The 23,987-nt window shown below is 38.4% G+C and overlaps 1 protein-coding gene and 1 long non-coding RNA gene across 2 annotated transcripts; both read left to right on the top strand.

Annotated features, from left to right (window-relative positions):
* The first annotated feature begins 11,911 nt into the window (after window positions 1–11,911).
* Window positions 11,912–15,049, top strand: LOC131537343 (uncharacterized). The gene is made up of 3 exons (XR_009270254.1): window positions 11,912–12,958; window positions 13,571–13,690; window positions 13,817–15,049. It is a non-coding gene; the product is annotated as an uncharacterized LOC131537343 (long non-coding RNA).
* A 4,897-nt stretch (window positions 15,050–19,946) lies between these two features.
* LOC131537339 (zinc finger BED domain-containing protein 4-like) lies at window positions 19,947–22,147 on the top strand. The gene is made up of 2 exons (XM_058770700.1): window positions 19,947–20,311; window positions 20,611–22,147. Exons 1-2 carry the CDS (start codon window positions 20,084–20,086, stop codon window positions 20,869–20,871), a joined length of 489 nt encoding a protein of 162 aa, XP_058626683.1. The 5' UTR covers window positions 19,947–20,083; the 3' UTR covers window positions 20,872–22,147.
* The last annotated feature ends 1,840 nt before the right edge of the window (window positions 22,148–23,987 follow it).

Raw genomic sequence — 23,987 nt, 5'->3', positions numbered from 1 at the left:
AGCATCATCTGAGAAGGTAAGTCCTGCTGTTTATTTTGATATGTGTTACCCTTGGAGGCCACAAGCACTTTGCAACTTATTCAGCTATGACTCAGCTGTGTGAAAATGAGTAAAGAAATGACCGATGATTGCAACTTTGTTTAATTTTATGCATTTTCATATCAAGATTACTCCGACCATCTTTGTTCTATAAGCAAGGTACTAGTGTCACTGTGAAGCAGAAGGTCCACTCTTTCATTTGATACCTGTTTTATGCGATAACAGCTTCGTTAATAATTAAAAAAAGATTGAGTGTGTGGAGATGCAGAGATGGAAGTAGTGCAAGACGGCTGAAATTTCATGTGATTTCAAAATTTCACGTTCGATTACTTCACAATACTTTGTTGCACAGACTAGCACATGACATAATTGGAAACTGCTAGTCCTGATGCCATTTTTAACACCTCATATTTAAATGTTCCTTGTTCTTGATATACCGGTATTTCTGTTATTTTCAATGTACATCACAGAATAGAGAAGTATGGCAGAACAAAGTGCAAGTGTTACAGTCAGAGTGTTTAATACACTGTTCGGATGATGACTCTAACCTTGTGGCACCTATGAATATACAGGTGCATCTCAATAAATTAGAATGTCGTGGAAAAGTTCATTTATTTCAGTAATTCAACTCAAATTGTGAAACTCGTGTATTAAATAAATTCAGTGCACACAGACTGAAGTAGTTTAAGTCTTTGGTTCTTTTAATTGTGATGATTTTGGCTCACATTTAACAAAATTCAACAAATCTCAACAAATTAGAATACTTCATAAAAAAAGTGCATTTTTAGTGAATTGTTGGCCTTCTGGAAAGTATGTTCATTTACTGTATGTGTACTCAATACTTGGTAGGGGCTCCTTTTGCTTTAATTACTGCCTCAGTTCGGCGTGGCATGGAGTTGATCAGTTTGTGGTACTGCTGAGGTGGTATGGAAGCCCAGGTTTCTTTGATAGCGGCCTTCAGCTCATCTGCATTGTTGGGTCTGATGTCTCTCATCTTCCTCTTGACAATACCCCATAGATTCTCTATAGGGTTCAGGTCAGGTGAGTTTGCTGGCCAGTCAAGCACAGTAACACCATGGTCATTGAACCAGCTTTTGGTACCTTTGGCAGTGTGGGCAGGTGCCAAATCCTGCTGGAAAATGAAATCAGCCTCTCCATGAAGCTTGTCAGCAGAAGGAAGCATGAAGTGCTCTAAAATTTCCTGGTAGATGGCTGTGTTGACTGTGGACTTCAGAAAACACAGTGGACCAACACCAGCAGATGACATGGCAGCCCAAATCATCACTGACTGTGGAAACTTCACACTGGACTGGAAACATGGATTCTGTGCCTCTCCTGAAGACTCTGGGACCTTGATTTTCAAATGAAATGCAAAATTTACTTTCATCTGAAAAGAGGACTTTGGACCACTGAGCAACAGTCCAGTTCTTTTTCTTCACAGCACAGTTAAGATGCTTCTGACGTTGTCTCTGGTTCAGAAGTGGCTTGGTAGCCCTTTTCCTGAAGACGTCTGAGCGTGGTGACTCTTGATGCACTGACTCCAGCTGCAGTTCACTCCTTGTGACGCTCTCCAAGTGTTTGAATCAGCTTTGCTTGACAGTATTCTCAAGCTTGCAGTCATCCCTGTTGCTTGTGCACCTTTTCCTACCCAAATTCTTCCTTCCAGTCAACTTTGCATTTAATATGCTTTGATACAGAACTCTGTAAACAGCCACACCTTTCAGTAATGGCCTTCTGTGACTTACCCTCTTTGTGGAGGGTGTCAATGTTCGTCTTCTGGATCATTGCCAAGTCAGCAGTCGTCCCCATTATTGTGGCTTCAAAGAACAAGAGATACCCGGAATTTATACTGTAGCGATGGTCATTTATTGAAACTCAAATGTAAATATTCTAATATTTTGAGATACGGATTTTTGACTTTCATGAGCTGTAAGCTCTAATCATCAAAATTAAAACAAAAAAAACTTTGAAATGTTTTACTTTACATGCAATGAATCATATAATAAAATATATGAAAGTTTCACTTTTTGAAATAACTTACAAGAAAAAAATGGTTCTAATTTATTGAGATGCACCTGTAGATTCATGGAACATACTACTCAGAGCAGCTAAAATAAGAGGCTACAGCCCCATCCTTGATCTTGCTAAAGACCTATCTGAAGGTAGCATACCATCAGTATTGTATCACAGGAAAGTCGTAGCATCTTCACTATGAAAAAACTGCACTCCTACATCTCTAGTGGAGTTTCTTCAGATACTCCTAACAGGTTCATTCATTTACAATGCAGGAGAGCGTAGAAATGTGCAAGCTACAAACCTGCAGCAATCAGAGGGAGGAGGAGGAGGATACTGATGTCATGAAACTAGTTGAATATGATGATGATGACGAGGATAATGAATAAACAGAAACAGTTTGCAATGACCAAATAAGCTCATGAACAAGGTAGAATTATGTTGTTTTTCTTTGTATGACATGCTCTGTTCAAATAAAGTTACAAGATATTTTCATTATCTGGCTCAACGGTTAGTGTCATTGAAGGCTGATTTCTGTGACAAAGCTACCACTAACAAAAGGTTATCATGTTGTAATATCATCTAGAGATATGGATTTAAAAAAAAAATCTAACTAGAATTTGCCACCTTGGGTGGTACCAATTAGTGAAAAATGTGGCCTGGGCCCATGGACTAAAACCTCTAGAAGATATTAAAGCAGAGATACACTCATACACTTGAATATAGGTATTTGGAATCTAACTAATACAAGTAAAGAGTTGTAACTAGGTTAATATAATAGGGGAACATACATACAACACATGCATATACCAGATACATTTTTTAACTGCTTAATTATGGCCTAAATAAAGAAAATGTCTTTATGTGTGTGTGTGATGTGTATTGAAATTGTGGAGACAGACCACTGGTCTAGTCAGGCCGTTGGTGCCTGGCATTGGGGGGTCATTTACTTCCCTTTGGAATGTGTTTGAAGTCCGAGGGAAGACCAGAGAGCTGATCTGGTTAGCATCTTTTTGATAGTGGGGGAAAACCATTGGCAATTAAGCACCCATATAAATGTAGAATGTGGGACCAGGGCCCGTATTCAAAAAAATGTTTTAGCGCTAAGAGTTGCTCCTAGTAACAAGATTCTAAGAAAATTCTTAGAAATGTGGGTGTTTCCCCCTACAATTAAAGAAAAGATCCTAGTAAAGAAAAAAGAAATTCAAAAAGCATCTTAACCCTTAAAAGAGGTCTTAAGGTCCAAAATTGTTAGGAGTACGGATGAGGACTTTTAAGAGGCTTAAGAGTTTCTTTAGCAGTGGAGAAATGGACAAAACATGAAGAGGGAGAAGAAATGTGTTGCACACAATGCATGACAGTGAGTTAATAAGACGCTACACATTAGATCGTGCAGGGATCAAGTTTGTGACCGATCTTATTAAAGACATGCTAACATCTCCGACACCGCGCAGAAATGCCATAGCGCCAGAAATGGACGTAATCACTACATTAACTAAATTAACATATTTGGCAAATGGAAAAATGCAACTATGCCGCAGCGATGATTTGGGTCTGTTACAGCACTTTCAGAACCTCATTGTGTCGCTGTTTATTTCCTATAAAATACGTTAAGTATCATGGTAAATAAAAAATAAAGTGTATAGTTTAAATGAAATTTATAATGTAAATTTATAATGTATGTTTGTGTGTGTGTATGTGAGAGAGAGAGAGAGTACGATAAAACAAAATTAAAAATTACGCCTGTAATTTCAAAGTGAAGGCTTATAATAGACCCTACTCTTAAAAGCGCTCTTTTATTTCCTTCTTGGACAACCAAACAATCACAGTCTTCAAAAGACTGTGTCATCGCTAGCAACGGGGTCAGCCCCACCTCCTCACTAAGGTAAAATTTTTGTCTTTTCCTCGCTCAGGGTTGCTCTCAGATTGGTCCTGAATCACTTTTAAGCTAAGACTCCTAGTTAGAAATTTTTAAGCTAAGTTAGGAGCTCTCTGAGAGGATTCTTAGAATCTTTAAGAATACGGGCCCAGGTCTGTAATTTATATGCAAATATCAAAAGGCTAAAAGGGTCTTTTAAAACATAAAGCCCCAACGATCGTCACTGATCCTAAGCAGACGCTACAATACTATGGGCTATCTATAACAATAAAAGAACCAAAACCCCATAAGACGTTGAGCAAATAAATATAACAAGTAATATGGTAAAAAAAATGACAAACTATTTCCATGTTTTCCACTTTTTATGTACAGAATCACGATTTCTCCCATTCTCTCTCACAGACACACAGTAGTGTAACGCTTTGCTTGCGCACTTGTGGGTGTTTACGGGGCTTTAATTAAATGTTTAGAGAAATAAAGCCTTGAATAATGACGAGCTCTCTTTCTACACTTTATTTACTATTCACATCCTCCTCTCTTCTTCTCTGCCTTCCACCCCATCAGAATAAAAGTCCTTATAACAACAGGCACTTTAACGTGGGGCATTTCTAATTTTTTTAACTCTTACATTACTTCCCCTTTATGAAAAGAAACTTTGTTGAAAAAAACCCACAACAGAATCATAAATTTGTAACAACATAAGCTTTCCAGACCTTAGTAATTTCAACAAAAATCACTTTCAGGTACAAAAAAAAAACACAATTCTGAAGTTTCGACAACAGTAAACTTTTACAGCATACAAATAATAACTTGAATGTGTTATGTTTCTGACCTCATTTTACATTATTCCACTGTGTTTTCTACATACCCTTCAAAATCCCATACTCAGGAATGTATTAGCAAATGGGAAGGGGAAAAAAACACCATAGAGATGAATAAAGACATTATAATTCCCTATAACGTATTGGAAGACACACAGAACGTCCTGACCTTGTTTTCGTGCCATCTGCTGGTTTGTCACAAGGGATTTCTACTAGCAATTTAGCTCTAGACCCCTCAGAAAGTTCATCCTGAACAGGAGGTAATGTATCATCCCTCTCCTGCACCACTTGAATGGACCTTACAGACTTGAGTACCGAAGAATCTTGAAGAACATAAGTCTAGATCCTGATAGCCCTGTAAGCGGAGGGGATATCAGAGGATATCAGGATATTAAAGGGGATATCAGAACAGGACGAGGTTCAGGGGACCACACAGAGAGGTAAGGTTTTAGCCGGTTATATACTGAATCACTTTAGGCTTTGACCTAGGATCATGCAGATCTAACACTTTATATGTCACTCCAATATCACCTGTGGATGAATTCAATCTGCTCAAGACCCTGTATGGTCCAGTCCATTTTGGAGAGAGTTTGTGTCTTGACATAACTGGAAGATCAACTCATACGAGATCATCAGGCTGATAAGCTGTATGGCGGATATGGCGGTCAAAGTAATGCTTTTGCTGTGCACCAGCTGTCTGAATATTGTCTGCAACAGCGGTGAATGCAGAACGTAATCGGCCAAGCATAGAATGTGCATATTCATTTGGGGTTCCTGGTGTACCTCTAGAACAGTGGTGTAAAACTCAATTCCTGGAGGGCCAGAGCCCTGCAGAGTTTAGATGCAACCCTAATTAAACACACCTGATCCAACTAATTATGTCCTTCAGGCTTAATTGAAAACTGCATAGTATGTGTGTTGGAGCAGGGTTAGAACAAAACTCTGCAGGGTTGCGGCCCTCCAGGAACTGAGATCGGCACCCCTGCTCTAGAAGGTGCTATGAGAACACCAAGAAGAAAATCAGCAGGAAGGCGAGCTTCTTGGCCATGTGCCAAGAAAAAAGGTGTGTGTTTGGTTGATGAATGAACACTTGTATTGTAAGAAAATTCAACTTATTTTAAGTGGTCATCCCATTCTCCCCCTTTGGTATACAGATACTTTGCAAGCTGATCTTTTATAGATCTATTGGCACGTTCCAACATACCGTCCGACATAGCATGATATGGGTATGTTCTTGTTTTATGAATTCCAAGTAGGGAGCACAGTTCTTTCACCAAGTCAGAGTCAAACTGCTGCCCTTAGTCAGTGTACAAACTCTGAGGCACTCCATGCTGGCCCACATAATCTTCGAACAAACACTTGGTGATATTCATTACACGTTGATCAGCAATTGCATAGAGGTTGAGATATTTTGTAAAGTAGTCCATTACTGCAAGAACATAACTGTTCCCTTTCTGAGTAACAGGAAACTCCGTTAGATCAGCAGCAATTTTCTCAAAAGGCATGCTTGCGATTTATGTTTTGCATTGGTGCCTGCTGATGAGGCATTGGTGGTCTCCTAGATTAACAGGCTTGACATTGAGCACAACACTGTGTAATGTCCCTAGACACGTGGGGCCGAAAACATCTCACTAGAGCACGCTGCAATGTCTTTTGTGCACTGAAATGTCCAGAAAGTGAGGACCATGCAAATTCTCAAACACTTTTGGCAGCAGCGCAGGTGGAACTACAACCTGCAAGATCTGATCACTTGGTGGGGGTCTAACTTTACGGCAAAGAACAGAGTCCACCAAAGTAAGCCTTGGGAACTCTTTCCAGAAATGCCTCAGACTGCTAGCAGTTCCTTTCAACATTGTATACGGAGGTCTCTTCTTACTTGATACCCATTCGGTGACAACGCTCAGGACAGGATCAGCTGTCTGAGCCTGCTGTATATCTTCACTACCCATACCCAGGCATGCAATGCTGGAACAGGTAAAGAAAGCAGAGTTTGAAGGTTCAAACCCAGAACATGTATCAGAAGAAGCAGGCTGTACAGAAGTAGAATACGGTTCGGTGACCTCAGTCTGCCTTGAAGTGGACACTAAATGAATGGTATTGTATTCTTGACAATAGACTTCCTTGTGCTAATTGCTCTTGGCTATGTTGCCTTCTCCTGTTGCCATCTCTCTCTCTCTCTCTTTTCCCTCATATGTTTACTTCGTTTTAGATAATTTACTTATTTTGTATTTTAGTTTTGTTTGTGTGTGAATTTGTTTCTGTAATATTTTTTTTTTTCTTTTTCTCTCTCTCCATATGATGTGTATATGTGTAATGCTCTGCCTTTGTCTACTGATGAAAAATAGCCTTTTGGGCTAATTCTGGCACCTATACAATTATGTTTATTAATGTGCATTGTCCCTGTAAATAAATAAATAAATGTGAGCAGCATGAAAGTACATGTTAGTGTTTTTGAGAAAATATTTATACGTGGTTAGTGAAAAACTAAATTTTTTAAGTCACTGAAATAAGGCCATAAAACACATACAGAATATTTGTTCACAAGACTTTTGAGAACTGGATGTGGTAGACAAGAGTTTTTGCTACAAAATAAAGTGATAATGATCCTGTTCACTCCTTCACAGAAAACAATATATTGATTTAACATTTGTAAAACATGTTTCGTGATCGAAAGCCTGTATGTGAGGGAGTGACAATGGCTACTCCACTGGATCTAGAATGTGAAAAGCGCGATCGGCGCGTGGCCGTGACTGCCTTAGATATGATGAGTTGAGACAGGAAAAATGGACATGTTGGTTTCATACGGATTACTTTACTTTAACAGAGAATATTTGTTTTGGACGTGACTTACTCCATTTACAAGTAGACATTTCAAGCTTTCTATACATATATTTCTCATGTCTTTGAGGCAAGTTTTCGCTGCGATTCATGTTGTTTTATTTACGTGTCTGTGAAGAGAGGTTTTATTTTTTAAAAGCACATTGGTTTGTTATAATCTACGCAAAAACGCCAGGTGCCATCTTTTTTCGACACCATAATGATAGGTGCAGCCCAAGGGCTATGACTGGCCTCCACAATGCCTTTTGCCACCATGTCGTCCACATGCGACTGAATCACCTCCTGCATCTGAGGCGAAGTGCGATAAGCACGTTTCTGTATGGGATTTTGTGTGTGACTTTGTTTGTTCTACCAAAGTCTGTAGGGCTCTTACTAAACACACAAATGCCGTTCGTTCATCTGAGAATCAGAGAGACCCCCACTTTGAACTTCAAATTTAAGAGGTGACACCTGTGTAGAAGGGGTAGACACATTACATACAACATCAGAGTGCTCAACAATATCATCTGAGCTTATTGGAGTGAACTCCCCCAGTTGCATACCTGGTTGCAGTACAAAATGGCTGTTAGTTGGATTCATGAGCCACACTACAGTTTGACCGTTTTCAGCTATTGTAAGGGTGCGTGCAACTGCAATACCATCTAACTTGGACAGATATGGCTCAAACAACCCACAGTATCCATCTGCTAAACCTGCATTAACAGCAGATGGGATAAGTTGCACTATACAGTGCATTTCACATCAGGCTGGAATAGTAGTTGTCACGGTAATTTGAACTGTACAATGTATAGGGGTAAATTGAGATTTGCTTAACAGCGGCAGAGTTTGGTCATATAGGCAGCACATTTACCCACATTCAAGACCACCTGGTGCTTCTGGAGAAAATCCCAACCAAGTATGATACCCTGATTCACAATTCTGATGACGTGCATGTCATGCTGTAATGTCAGTGTACCTACACTGCGTTCCAAATTATTATGCAAGTGATATATCAGTAGGATTTCGGTACAATAAAGAGTCAGATTTTTGTTTGTGTTGTTTTTCACATCTTTTTATTTAACTGGTATCAATCTCAGACAGGTTTGTTCAAAACAAACAATATTTCGCGAAAAGCAAATAGAAATTATTGAACTGTCAAAAGATTTGTGAGTGACTTAGAGCACAGAAGATCTTGGTCAGATAAAGATTTATTAAGGAAAGTTTTTGTCAAACAAAAAAAAAAGCCACTGCTGAGCAGCAAACAGGTGTTTGAAGCTACTGGAGTCTAAAGATCCTCTTCATGCAGACTGGCAGTTGTATGTAAAGCTGCGTTTCAGTCACTGCTAACCAAACCTCGCAAAGAGAAACCTGCACGGTGGCTGTAGAAATATATTTTCAAACCATGGTATTTATGCAGCATGGCATAGTGTGTTGTCCTGCATGAAAATCCTTTTATTTCTGAGAGCACTATTCTTCATTTTATACCACAGCAGAATATGGTCAGTTATGAACTCCACATATCTTGCAGAAGTCATTATTACACCCTAAAATGACCTTACATCTCACTTCCCAATATTCCAACCCAAATCATCACCCACCAACTCCTTGCTGATGTTGCAGTCTCATTGGAATAGGATGGCCATTCATCAACTATCAGAAATCCATTTATCAGCCATTGTACTGCAGCATTCGTAAGTGAATAAAACTATTTAAAAACAAGTCTTCATGTGTTTCTACAGCCTCTGTAGCCGCTGTTAAGCAAATTTCAATTCACCCCTATACATTGTACAGCTCAACTGTGCAGGTTTCTCTTTGTGAGGTTTGGTAAGCAGTGACTGAAATGCAGGTTTACACACAACCAGGGGCGTAAATTTCATCTGACAGTGGGGGGGGACAATAAACGTAAAATTTCTCAAGAGCAATTTTTGAAGGGGACACAAATAATACAGCCAAAATTATACTTGTAAGGATAGATATGTGTACATAGCATGGAGACCGTGTTTAAATATGAGTTCATGGTTCACCACGCGGTCATTTTATAATTATTATTTTGTGTCATCCATAGTATTTTAGGTTTCCTCTGAAACCTAGTACGTCTCTTTCGCATTAATTCAACCACATTAAACCCACTGATCTGCCACTTAACATCATATTGAACAAAACCCAACACGTAGGTCTACAATATTAGCCTAATATCAGTTCACACACAGGCTTATCGTCGTGTTAGTTGTAGTGGGTGACAAGCTACGGTATTAAGCTTGTTAACCTTATAATCGCTCATAGAAAATACATGGGATGTCATCATTTTTTTGTCATGACTAATTTATTAATGATCCAACATCATCTGTATTAAAGAGAAAGAATCATTTCACCCGATGTTTAAAGAGAATAAAATAGCCTTGACAGCCTACTTACACATAACTAACTTGATCTCTCACACCGGACTCATGTGTGTATCAGTAAAGAAGGAAACGAGGCAGTGGACCAAACCACTGTGAGGAAAGGGAGGGGGGAATCATTCGCAGTCAAAAAAGTACATTATCGGCATCTGCTTCAAAGACTTACTGGTTAAACGATTCGTTCGTGTGCTGTTCTGACGAGCGCCTTTTCTGAGCACATACACCCAAAGCACGTGCTCTAAAAAGCCCGTCAAACAGTGCCTATTACTGAACTAAGTTATGTTTTGTGCTAATACTGTCAAAACACACAATGTTTATGTATAGACTCAGTTGGTTATGTCTACAATGAAAGTAAACAGCTGAGAGAAACGGATGCGTGCCTGTATATTAGATGCGAGCAGGTCTTAAAGGGACAGTACTAAACATGCTGCAGACTGTAATTAAAGGGATAGTTCACCCTAAAATTGTAATTCTGTCATTATTTACTCACTCACATGTTGTCCCAAATTCATTTATTTCTTGTGCTGAACACAAAAGAAGATATTTTGAAGAATGTGGCTAACCAACTGTTTGGTTTTCCACCTTGTTCAAAATAGCATTTATTTTCAGCAGAAGAAACTCGTTCAGGTTTAAAACAACTTTTGAGTGAGTAAATGAAGGTATAAAAATAAAACACTAGCCTATTTTAATTTTGGGGTGAATTATTCCTTTAATGTTATTAAAACACCAAACACAAAGAGAAAAATCACTCACTACTCTTGACTGAAAAACTTTAATACAGTTGCTTTAATATGAATCAATCTATATAGTGTTTTATTTTGATATTTGTTCATTCAATTTCTTGAATGCTCCTGCTAAATACACCTATTGTAGACTACCTGAAAATAAAACACGGTTTATTTTATTTGTATATTATGTGTATTTGTAATGTATATCTTTGCTCTCATTTTTTAATAACAAAGATAAAATAATGACAACGATTTTTATCTTCACCCACTTTGGCCTAAATATCCGCCATACTTTTTTATATTTTGTTACCTTGAAAGGCTTTGTCTTTATAGTAGGAAAATTAGTTTGGCTGTACTGCTCAAACAACTTGCGAAATAGAAAACCCAACATGACAAAGAATTGTGATAATATTGTGAATTGTGATATTTTTACCATATCACCCACCCTTTGCCGAGGGGGCTCTATTTTTTTAAGAAGGCTGAGACTGTATGGGGTGGGTAGCAATATATTGCTTGTTTTTTACCGAGCCATGTTTGAAAGTCTCATTCGCTATGGAATTACAGTCTGGTTTGGAAACTTTTCTGTTCAACTGAAAAACAAATTGGCTCATATCCACAAAACAGCCATGAAAATCATAGGAATAAAACAATATGTGCCTATACAGACTTTATACGAACAGGCAGTGGTGAGACGGGCAAAAAGTATTTAGTGAATACCAGTTGCTGCCATCAAGAAAGAGACTGAGAATACCTATGTGTAAAACTAATAGATTGAAGCTTTCATTTGTTCCTGCCTCCATAAAACTATTGAATTCTAATAAGAACAATGCACCTATGGCACATTAGCACTTTTCTGTGTTTTTGCAATTATTTATATTACACATTGTTGTATTTTAATGTATGTTCTTAATTGTTTTATTTAATCTGTTTTGTCTATCATTATTGTATATACTATTGTTTAGAGCAACATTGTAGCACTCTGCACGAGACAAATTTCCTTTCGGGGACAAATTATGTTTATCTTTATCTTTATCTTTAGTGTAGTATTTTGGAGAATAGTAATCCTCAAAACTCTCCCTGCGGTGCGTTGAGAAGTCCACTGTCATTATGCTGGTATGTGTCGTCCTGTTGTCTGTAAAGGTCTCTGCGACGGCTGGGAGATCTTCTGTAGATGCCAGGTGATGGAGAACGTAGATGAAACTGCCCTTGTGAAAAAGAAGTGTGCTTTAATTGTAGTAAAAGTGTACTTTTTGTGTACTTCAATTATTAAAAGTATACTTTTTAAAATATGCACTTGCAGATAATATAATTTCAATTAAAGGCCACTTAAGTGTACTTAAAGAGAGTACACTTTAATGACAATAGTCTTAACATACTTAAGTGCACTTTTTAAAAATGCACTTTATAATAATGTCTAATTAATTAATTAAGTATTACTTAAACATACATTTCACATAATTATGATTTTATTGTGTTTTAAATAAGTACATTCATTTTGATATATTTATCAATATACCAAAGCACATGTAAAATAATTGATTTTAATTTCAACTTAAGTGTGTTCTCCAAAATTACATTTGTTAATGTATTTTTAATGTATTATGTATTATAATATATACTATGTGCACTAATGCACCTGAAATGTATTTTTCTTCTAAACTTAAATACATTCATCACCAGCTCTTGTGCTATGAACTCTATGAAGTTTAATTTTCGGCGTAATATTTGACATACAGGGTCATTTATGAGAGTACTGTATTTGTATGTAATAGTACTGTACTTTACATCTGTGTACAGAATACTTTCAATATCATTATGTTGTTCTAAGTCACCTAAACACATTTAATTGCATTAATTGCAAGCAAAAGATCTAAACAAAATTAATTTGCATTCAAATACATTTGATTTTAATTAGACTAGGCTACACTGCACTATAAAAAATGACTGACTTTTAGTTAGGTGAACGAGTCATGAATGAGTCTAACAATAGTCTTTGGTCTAACTACACAATGTATTAGGACAACTTGAACTTGAACAGAAATGGAAAGCCTGAAATAACATGTAACCACACACAAAGTATCTCTTTTGTTTTATGAGCATGCGCCAAAAATACTACGTCATGATGGAGCGCTACTTCAGCAGAGTTTGAAAAATGTTTCTGGAGTCGCAACGCGTGTGAGGGAGCTTCGCTGATCAAACGAGAACAGAGGAGCGTTTGGATGATTACAGATGAGACTTTATGTACTGCAGATAATGAATCAAGTAAGTATATCTTGATATAAGCTTTATTTATTCTTAATTTAGTCTTGCCATTCGTCTTTCACCGTAACCCAGCAGTTCTTGCTATATGGACTCAGGAGGGGAATTAATCGTGTCCTATAATTTATTTATAAATGCATTCTGATATCTGAATGTCATCGCGTGCGTGGACCAAGAAATTTGGCTGCTGAAAATACAATATTGTATTTTAACTAAACAATTTAAAATTCAATTTAACGCTACTGAACAAAAGTCAAAAGATCTGATCTTGTAATATTTAATGTATATAATCGATATTATAACCACCAGTAATATTCAATATATCAGCCACCTCTAGAAATAATGTTGTTGTTTTTTTTGCATTTGAAGAGCGAGACGTTCCGTTTTTGCTTGTGTTTGTAATAAGTAATATTACTGTACTGAAGAGGTGATGTTAGAAGTTTTTAATGAATTGTTGCCTATAGTCAGCTCATCCTGACACATGACAAGCTATAAGTGCTATATTAAGTCACTATCCCTATGGATTTTAAATGCTTTGAATCTTTTTCATTTGCAAGTAATATATTCCCACCTGTGCATGTACAGATCCCCCTCTAATCATCATATATTTTACAGGTAACAAACCAAAGGAAGAGGACAGCAGCTTTGCTGTTTCAGTCAGGTAAATACAGGAACATTATTCAGGAAGATGTGCGAGAGAAGCTTGCAAGGCAAGATGAGGGAAACAAATTAAAGGTACCTTTCTTCATTTTCATAGATTTTGGGATATTTATCAATATTTGGGTAATTGATAAAGTTATGTTTTATTCCATGTAAAGTAGGAATAAAAAATGTTTATAAAAATGTTATCCATTTTTAAAGCCCAGTGTCAGTGAAGATGGTGTGATCAGGAAATCTGAAGGAACATCTCCCAGTATTCTACTACGATGTTGCCCTGATGTCTGAGGTAATTCACCTCTTAGGTGATGCAGATGTGGTCAAAGTTTACATACACCTTGCAGAATAAACTGCTTCATCAGAGCAGAAATTGCCATTTTTGAATGATTCTACCCCTCTACACTCTGCTTAAATTATTAACATTTTGCAGATACCGCAAAGTGTATATAAACTTTGGACTGCAACTGTGTCTATTGCTTTCACTCAACTGAACCATTTATAATGACTGGATATGTTTTATAATAATTGTTCTTCTTTCTTTCCTCAAGGAATTTTTTTCTGACTTTCCTGCCTCTTTGGAACATTTCCGTTCACAGAGACTGTGGAGAGATGCTGTGCAGCTTCATGACATTTGAAGTTTACTGCCGATGGAGAGCTTCTGGGACACTGACAAACACCACTTCCCAGCAAGTTCATTTGGAGTTCTTTTTTTTTTTTTATCAATTAACTTTTATTTAGTCAAACTTGCATTCACTAATGCTGGAGTAAGAATTTAGAAGAAACCTTTCGGTCCTGTTTAATGGCCTGGTTTCACAGACAGGGCTTAGACTAAGCCAAGATTCGGCCATAGTTCAATTAGGACATTTAAGTCATTTTCATTAACATGCCTTAGAAAAAACATTACTGGTGTGCATCTTGAGACAAAACAAAGGCACTGATATTTTTAAAGATCAGTCAGTGCAAGTTTCTTTCAGTTGAAACTGCTCAGAATTACATTTTAGTCTGGGGCTGGTCTTAAGCCTTGTCTGTGAAACCGGGGATACCATTACCACAGTTTGGTAATGTTTTACAATAAGGGCTCATTTGTTGTACATGGAATGATAATTTTCTTTATTTTTATTTTTTTGTATTAAGTGTGTGTATTTGTGTGTTAGTAATCCTATACATTATGGAGACCAAATGACTACACAAGGATAGTAATACTAGTGGTATTACTATCCTTATTAATTTGGACTTTGTGGACATTTTAAGGTCCCCAATGAGGAAACAGTTTTATACATCATACAGAATGATTGTTAAGATGTACGTGCGACGGTGCACTGGCTTTTCAACATCTAGATCTCAACCTCGGTCAGAAGGTTAATAGGCGAAGATCCACGACAGTTTCAGGTCTCAAGCAGTGATTTATTCCACAATCAGTTTGTTACGTGTGTGCGGTTTCTGAAATAAAGGAATAGTAATGAATAAATTAAATCAACTTTCCAAACAACACACAATGCTTTGCAAATATATTACAATAAATAAAACAACACTGAAGTGGGAATTGAAATTACAAAGCGTAGTTTCGCTAATGGCCGCTAGGCACCAGTAATAAAACAGACGGTACAACGTGATATCATGCTAATGGCAATCAAATAGGATTACTCGTTCATCATGTAAAAAACATGCACTGGTTGTAAATACTAATGACAATACACATATCCTAGATATCCGTACTGGTATCATGTATTTGCAGTAAACATAAATCTTAATGTATTTGTAGATCTATCGATCGAACTCTCAGAACGTGCATAAATAAAAGTAAACCAACAATATAACATAAAATATGCATACATAAGTCTACACACACATATACATATTTCCTAACAATGTACGGTGAAGTCAGCTAAAATGGGCTATCAGGTAAAATGGGCCAAATAAGGTTGTCCTTTTAAATTTTTAACAGAAAATCACAATAACTGATCTTGCATTGTTGCTTCAACACTTGTTGACATGTAACAACAATTTTTGTTGGTCTGAGTTTTTTTAAGGTGAGCAGGGAAGAGTGTTACATGAAGCTTGTCAGAGAAATTGTAAGGTGAATGAGCATGACAGAAAATTTCATTAATCACTAATAAGGGTACTAAAGCAATTATAAGTTAGCTTACCAACAAAGCAAAGGTTCATGAACACATTTTTTTGGCATTCTCTTTCAAATTAAAAAAATAAAATAAAAAATAATAACAATTTATAAAAGAAACTTTGATTTTTGTGAAAAAGGTCATTTTAGGTAGAAATGGCTGGTTAAGCTAAAGTGGGCTGCATACACACACTTCTAGACAGAAATTGAGGGTGAAAATAGGTTTATAGGCCTAGATATGTATCCATACAAAATCTTAAGTCTTTAAAAAAAAAATACAAACATACACACATACATGCACACAAATGCACAGAAACACATACCTATATATCATGATCAGTTCATTTTTAATTGCATTGTTTAATTAAACTTTCTATTTAATGAAATACATTTAACGTGTTGCTATGGCACACTAAAGTCAATAGTGTCAATTTACTGTTAAAAATAAAATTATTTAAGCTGAAATTACCCGTGCTGTTCACTTTTTATATTGGCCTGTTTTACCTGAATGTTGTATCTGCTGATACTCTAACTCTCGTAATTATAAAACTTTTATACTTTTTCACTTTAAAAAAATATAAATATATTTAAGAGACCCATGCTAATTCATAAGGATATCATTAGATCTCATGCATAGCTTATTTGATGGTATCATAAGTCATTTACCAAAACGCGGCCCATTTAAGCTGACTTCACCCTATATCAATGTAAACTTACGTTTTTAAGAACGCACACACATCAGAACAAACTATGATCGGTTTCAGTGCAGTGGCAGAACATTCTGTGGACCAAACTTGTCTGGGCACGTCCCTGACTCTGCCCAGTGTCCACATGTGATGTCACGGAGTACTTCAAAACAAGAGTTCAACAGGGATTTTATACAGCCGCCCCCTAATTTGCCCGGCAAATTAGAAAGTCCCTGTTCTTTAAGGTTATGTATCATTGGTGTCAATGTGCACCTCTCTGGTAACACAATTAGTTTAGAAACAGGGCAACTGTAGACTCTGTTACCGATAGTTACTTCCGCCACTCGAACTGCTCCATCACTACTGGGAACAACTTGGTTTACTCGGCCTACTGGCCAGAGGGCTCGTGGCAATTAAGAGTCCATAACCAGAACTACCTGCCCCACTGATAGATTTATTAAGCCTTTCTTTATTGATAAAGTGTTTAAGACAACAGAAAAATCTTCAAAGACGACAATTTTTAACTATCTTCCCACCCTCAGCATCCACATGTTCAATTACACAGGGCAAAAGAAAGAATAAAAAATTTTAAAAAAGGGAAAATAATTTTTTGCTGCACATGGGCCAAGACAGACAAGTATTACCATATCAAATAAAAGTACATCACATTTACATCAATCACTGGATTGAGAGGAATCTAAAATTTCTTGTATTACCATTTCGTTGTTTAAGGAAATTTATAAAAAGGTCCCATATTTTATAGTAATATTTCAGTTTACCCTTAGTACTGTATGTCAGTTTTTCCAAAACAATACAGTGTGATAAATCTTTTAACCAATGACCAATTGATGGACCTTCTATTTTCTTCCAGTAAAATGCCATTGACCATCTTGCAAGAACTAAACAAATGTCTATCATTTTAATTTGATGTCTTGATACTGATATACCAACAGGAACTAGACCTAACACACATATTTCAGGAGTCACTGGAATTGGTTTTAAAATAATTGAAGATAGTAAATGTCATCACTTTTTGCCAGAATGTCCGAATAACATCACATTCGCAAACACAGTGAAAAAACCTTCCCTTATATTTTTGGCATTTGAAAGCAAACATCTAGAATATTAGGGTTAAATTTGTTCAACTTTTCAGGTGTAATATAAGTGTGCATTACACAATTGTATTGGAGCAGTTTAAATTAGTATTGATTGACAAATTCTGGGGTCTGACACATATTTCACTCCATTCGGAATCTGAAGAATCGTACTGTAAATCTGTACCCCAAGCAACTCTCTTAGATTCCAATGATTCTTTAGAGCCATTAACAAATTTACAATAAAGAAATGTAATTTCATTTGTACTAAATTCCTCAAACATAATTTGTTCTAGTTCTGTTAACAATGGTTTGGATATTGAATAGTGTTGCTTGACTCTGATGTAACTGCAAACTTGTAAGTATTTGAAGAAGTGTGTCATAGGAATTCCAAATTTATCCCTGAGTTTATTGAAAGACATGAACGCATCTCCCTCGAACAAGTCACCAATCTTTTGAATACTCTTTAATGCCCATCGTTTAAAACCAGAATCATTTTCCCCTGGACTGAAATCCTTGTTTACCCAAATAGGGGCAAAATAAGAGAGAGCCGGGACTTCTCCCAGTGTACGCTGTGCTTCATTCCAAACTATTAATGTATTCCTATCAAATGGATTTTTGGTGTCCTTTTTCAGATTCTTGAACAAGTGCGAGTATAAATATAAAGCCATGTTCATATTTTTTGCAGTGATCGATTCAACTTGTACCCAGGGTAATTGCGGCTGCAATGAAAACCAGTAGGTGGCATTAGCCAATTGGGCAGACTAATAGTACCAGTAGATCCCCTCTGTCATATGGAAGGCATAGTAGTGTTAGGCAAAGTCTTGCCCGTCTGTTTTTCCAAATGAATTTAGTAAATTTCTTATTCATATTAGGGAAAAAAAAAAAAAACCTTGTGGAAGTGGAATTTGAATGAAATAGATACAGGAATTTGGGGATGATATTCATCTTAATAATATTTATACGACCAATCAAGGAAACTGGTAGGGATGACCATCTATCTAAAGATTCACTAACTTTTGTTAAGACTGGATTATAATTAGCAGGGATTAATTTATCAATTGTAGGAGTGATCACTACTCCTAAATGATTAAAACTAGGGATGCACGATGATATCGGCACAACATCGGTATCGGCCGATAAAAGCTTAAATTACCATCATCGGCATCGGCCGATATGAATATTTCTGCCGATGAGGCTAACCGATAGGGGGGCGTGTTTCATGTGCGCGCGCGACGACCGTGAACGTAGCTTGAGCGCCAAAAACTTAAACTTACAACATGTCAGCTGTGTGGAGGCATTTCGACGTCTGTCAAACAGATAACAAACTTGCTATTTGCAATATTTGTAAAGCACAAGTAATGCGAGGAGGCGTAAAACAACAGTCTTTCAACACTACAAATATGATTACACATCTTAAGAGCCGTCATCCTGAGCAGCACCAAGATTTTTTGAAAAGTAAGAAAGAAAAAATGCCGGCAAAAACCCATCAGCAGCCTCTACTTCAGTCCTTTGACAAAGCTAGAAAATACAGCAGCGACCACCCAAAGGTAAAAGACCTAAACGACAAAATAATTGAACTTATTGCTCTTGATAACCAGCCGTTTAGCGTGGTGGAAGACGTTGGCTTCAGGAGGCTAATGATGTACCTAGAGCATGCTATGCCTAGCCGGCGCTATTTTTCTGACGTGGCCTTACCTGAACTCCACAGTGTTGTCGCCAGTCACATTGAAAAGCTCCTCGCCGGCGCTTGTCACATTAGCTTCACCACGGACATTTGGACATCAAGCGTGAGTCCTGTAAGCATGTTGAGTCTCACTGCCCAGTGGATAGACGAAGATTTCACCCTTAAAAAAGCTGTCCTACACTCACAGGAATGCTCCGGTTCTCACACAGCAGCTGCAATTGCGTCCGCATTTGAAGGTATGTTTGGGAAATGGAAAATAGAAAGAGAACGAGTGCATGTCGTGCTACGTGATAATGCCCGTAACATGGCTAAAGCTATGATGGAGTTTGGTGTGGCAAGTCTACCGTGCATGGCACACACACTGCAACTCGCGGTAAATGACGGTGTCCTGTCTCAGCGCAGCGTGGCGGATGTTGTGGCCGTGGGAAGGAGAATAATTGGACATTTCAAACACTCCCAGCTGGCATACAGTCGACTGGAGGATGTACAGAAAGAGCTCGGAATGTCGGTAAAACGACTTCAACAAGATATCGCTACCAGATGGAATTCGACTTTTTATATGATGCGAAGCTTGGTCGAGCAGAAGAGGGCACTAGGTGCTTATGCCGCTGATTTCGAGCTTCCTGCTACTTTGACGGCAAATCAGTGGGGCATTATAGAAAATATGATCACACTTCTCGCCCCCTTTGAGCAGCTGACCAGAGATATAAGTTCTGCAGAGGCCTCTGCTGCTGATGTGATCCCGCGGTTGTGGCACTGACGCGACTGCTTGGCCGGCCGAGTGAGACAGACAGAGGAGTGCAGACTACCAAAACTACTCTGCTGGAAGCCGTCAATCATCGCTTCACCGGTGTGCATTGTGAGGCACTTTATTCTGTTGCAACCATGCTTGATGCCCGCTACAAAGACCGGTACTTTGACAAGGAAAAAAAGAGGAGTGCTCGCGACCTGTTGCTCAAAGTTTTGGATGACATGAGCGGCAGTGCAGATTCCAGCACAGACGATCCCCCAGAGAAGAGGACCCGAACAGGATCACTGCTGGATATGTATGACGAAATTCTGGAGGAGAATGTCATGTTTGAGGAGCAAGACAAGACCGCGTCAGCGTCACAGGTAAGCATCAAACATGCACAAATGTAGGTTATTATTTTTTAGAATATTTCACTTTTGGGCCGAAAGCATCCTAATTAATAATGCGACTTTCGCTATTATATTATTATTCTGCAATGTCATAACATAGATAATCGCCTATTTATCATCATTTGCGATGTGTTACGGTAGTAATAATAAACGTGCAACTAATAAATCATTTGATTTCTGAAAAAAAAAAACGTTAGTGCTCTGTTAATGCCTAAAGCATAAAGTAAAAAAAAAATCCGTAAGTGATATTTTGGTATTCTGTTACTTCATAGGTCATTTCGTACCTGGCCGAACCCACAATTCCCAGGAACCACAGTCCACTGGAGTACTGGAAATGCAACCAGGCCCGTTTCCCTGCCCTCGTTCCTGCTGCACGCAAGTACCTGTGTGCGCCCTGCACAAGCGTTGACAGTGAACGGCTTTTTAGCGTTGCCTCTGATGTGATAGATGAAAAGAGAAATCGAATGGACGGTGAAAAAGCAGAGATGCTAATTTTTGTGAAGAAAAACCTACCTCTGGTATTAAAAAAATAGCTGAACAGAAGCCTACCGGTCAGCCGAAGTTATCACCCTAGTTAGTTGGACTGAAAAGGTTTGCAGTGCACGACTCAAGTTCAAGCAAAGGATAAGATCGATGTCCTTGTATTTTTATTTAATTTTTTGCAATATAGAGAGCACATTGTTTGTCACTGAGTTGTTACAGGATTGTCTGTGGCTCACAAGATAATATGTGGAGTTTTTTTTTTTGTTTGTTTGATTATACTTTAAAGTGGGTCCTCAGGACTGAAGTGGAGGTCTGGACTACAGCTGCTTGTTTTGTGCACTTGAAGTGTTTTCTGTAAGTTTCAGTACAATGGCATGTTAACCACTATGTTGGGGGAGCATTTGGTAGACCTGTTCCAGTAGGAAAAGATGTAAAAAAAATATTTGCACTGCAAATAAAATGTGGCACTGTCATATCATTTATTCTCCAAGTGAAATAATTTACCTGTTTTTCAGGGGTGAATGTCTGTCTACATTTGTAAAATGATACATTTATGGTAGAATCAATACAGGAGAGAGACTTGGATTTCTCTTCAGTAAAATTAAATTGTAAATATATCAGGCGAAAAATGTGTATATATATCGGTATCGGTATCGGACAAAATTAGTTTGAAAATATCGGCATATCGAATATCGGCCAAAATCCAATATCGTGCATCCCTAATTAAAACCCATTTACTGTATTTATCAAAGGGTGTTTGATTGGTGGTTTATTTCTTTCTTGAGTAGTATCATCCGCATAAAGAGCTATTTGATGTTCACGATCTTCAATTTTAATGCCCTTTATGATAGAACTACTTCTAATTGCAACTGCTAAGGGCTCTAATGCCAAAATGAACAGCATTGGTGACAAAGGGCATCCTTGTCGTGTGCCTCTATATATATTAAAAGGTTTTAATATTATTCTATTGGTCCTCACTTCAGCTATTGGTTTAAAATATAAAATATTAACCCAACGTAGGAATGAGTCTCCAAAACGAGACAAAACATCCTTCATATAATGCCACTCCACCTTATCAAATACTTTTTCTGCATTGAGTGATATGATACATGTGTCTGTAGGCCTGTCACGATAACAACATTTTGTTGTGCGACATATTGCCCCAGATATAATTGCGATAAGCGATATTATTGTCATTTTAAAGACCATTTTATGCCACTGAACATATAATCAATGTAACAGCATAATAATGAAAGAAGGCCTACACACTTCCAAATGACAACAAACTTTTCATTTTTAAGAATATTTAGATCATGGAAATGAAGGATCAAAATATTGGATACCTTCTTCTTGGCGTTTGCATTGGGTGCCCAACCATAGAACAGCATCTTGTTCAGCCAGGTGTAGAGCCTCGAGTCCGCCGTTGAAATGAGTCAGCGGACACTCGTTGACAATGTGCTGCATGGTTTCTGGTTCCCCACAGCAGCAGTTCGGATTGGTGGCTTGGCCCCACAGGACAAGATTTACTGCACATCGACCTTGTCCCATCCAAAATCAGTTCAGCATTGACCAGTGTCGTCGATGAAGGTCGAAGCCTGGAGGATAGACCAATGGCTCAGCTACGAGAGAGTGGTTCACAACATCAGTTACTGCCCACTCAACACTCCATGCCGAATTGACTGTCATATCCTGTCGCGGCGGGTCCAGCCAGACAGATGGGCTACTGGACGCAGTGTGATGTCCGTGTTGAGTGGCAGCTTGTCATTCACTTGGACTTTACTCAGCAGCTTGGCAGTGGCCTCCTGTTGTCGGAGATGTGGTGGTGGTGGTGGTATGTTGCTGAGAACTGGCAGCCATGGTAGAGGAGTAGAACGTAGGGTTCCAGTGATTGTATGCATAGACAAGTTTAACTGAACGTCTACTAGCTTGGTGTGGGATGATCTGGACCAGACCGGTGCACAGTACTCTGCTGTTAAGTAACACATTGCAAATGCAGTGATCTTGAGTGTCTGGGCCCTTGTACCCCAACTTGTGCCGGCCAGTTTACGGAGTAGATTAGAGAGCTGATTTTGGCTGCTGTCTTCTTCAAATGATCATGATACGTTAATGAACGGTCCAGGGTAACACTGAGGTACGTTGGATTTGGGTCATGTTTAATCCACTTGCCCTTGAGGAAGATATAGAGCTCCCGTTTGGCTTGTGCATTGTGGAGGTGGAAGATACTGGATACCGTCTTCGTTGCACTGGGTTGGAGTCGCCACCTACTGAGGAAGTCCACCATCAAATCCATGTCCTTGTTCAGTACGTTCTCGACCTAGTCAAATGTCCGATGTTGGGTCCCAATACAGATGTCATAGACGTAGATGAATTTGCAGGACTGTGTTGCTGGAAGATCATTAATATAGATGTTGAAGAGACTTGGAGACAGGACAGACCCCTGCGGGAGTCCGTTTGTTTGTTTTCTCCAAGAGCTGTTTTTGTCTGCCATGTGTACTCAAAAACGTCTGTCATGGAGGAAGAGTTCTATAGCCTCTACTACCCAACACAGTAAAACTTTGGATAGTTTCAACAGGAGACCAGCATGCCAGACAGTGTCATAAGCCGCGGTTAGGTCAAGGAAGACGGTCCCTGTTTTCTGATTTTGCTGGAATCTCTTTTCAATGCATGTCGACAGGGCAAATACTTGGTCATCGGTACTACTTCCTTTTCTCAACCCTGGTTGTCTGAACCATGGTTTTCTCCAAGACTGGGCCGATTTGGTGAAGGACCAAGGGTTCGAGTAGCTTGAAACACACGAGTAGCAAGGATATTGAGCGGTAGCTAGCCGCGAGATTTGGGTTCTTGCCAGGTTTCGGGATGGTGATGACTTTTGCCTGGCACCAGGCTCATGGCATCTTTTTTTCTCGAGTTATCCGCATGTAGAACAAAGCGAGCCATGATTTAGCCTTGGGTCCAAGATGTTTAAGAAATTCTGGCAGGAGGTTGTCATATCCTGCGGCGGAGCCGTACTTCACCATACGGAGCACCGCATCCAGTTCTAACTCTGTGAATTCCTCTGGACAGTCACCCTCCAGTCCGACTGTCTTCAAGTGACAATACTGCCGCAACTCGTTGCGCACAGATTGTCGTGTGATTTCGACAGTGGAGCTTTTTAGGCACAGATTCC

The sequence above is a fragment of the Onychostoma macrolepis genome, chromosome 03 (genome assembly GCF_012432095.1).
Source record: "Onychostoma macrolepis isolate SWU-2019 chromosome 03, ASM1243209v1, whole genome shotgun sequence".
Classification (NCBI taxonomy): domain Eukaryota; kingdom Metazoa; phylum Chordata; class Actinopteri; order Cypriniformes; family Cyprinidae; genus Onychostoma; species Onychostoma macrolepis.
Note: the sequence above shows the minus strand (reverse complement) of the source record. Positions and strands in the feature narration are given on the sequence as shown.